The sequence below is a fragment of the Penaeus monodon genome, chromosome 30, assembly GCF_015228065.2.
Source record: "Penaeus monodon isolate SGIC_2016 chromosome 30, NSTDA_Pmon_1, whole genome shotgun sequence".
Classification (NCBI taxonomy): domain Eukaryota; kingdom Metazoa; phylum Arthropoda; class Malacostraca; order Decapoda; family Penaeidae; genus Penaeus; species Penaeus monodon.
In genome coordinates this window covers 19,978,521-19,978,844 of record NC_051415.1, presented here as the reverse complement: position 1 = coordinate 19,978,844, position 324 = coordinate 19,978,521, and the positions used below count along the sequence as shown (strand labels likewise).

At 62.0% G+C, this 324-nt stretch overlaps 1 protein-coding gene across 1 annotated transcript in view; it reads left to right on the top strand.

Annotated features, from left to right (window-relative positions):
• LOC119592376 (villin-1-like) overlaps positions 1-324 on the top strand; it is a 108,943-nt gene that overhangs the window by 107,335 nt on the left and 1,284 nt on the right. Inside the window, exon 20 of the mRNA XM_037941198.1 lies at positions 5-181. Within this exon, the coding sequence (XP_037797126.1) occupies positions 5-181 (177 nt within the window). The remainder of the gene's footprint in view (positions 1-4; positions 182-324) is intronic.

Sequence of the window (324 nt, the reverse complement as noted above, 5' to 3'; positions counted from 1 at the left end):
TCAGGAAAACATGACTTACGCCGACATCTGCGAGCGTCTCCAAGAAGTGTCTCCCGGGGCCACCGTGCTCGTGACGTCATCAGGCTCTGGGACGACAGGAAGGCGCACCTACCCGCTGGCGACGCTGAGGGAGAAGGACCCCGAGAAGCTGCCTGCTGAAGTCGATCCCGTGCACAAGGAGGTGGGTGTTGTGAGGGGGGGGGGGGTTGTGGGATTGTGGGCGTCGTGGAGGCTGTGAAGGGTGTGTGGGGGGTGGGCGGGTGGAGAAGAAACCTGAGAAGGTGCCTTCTAAGTCGATCCCGTGCACAAGGAGGTGGGTGTTGT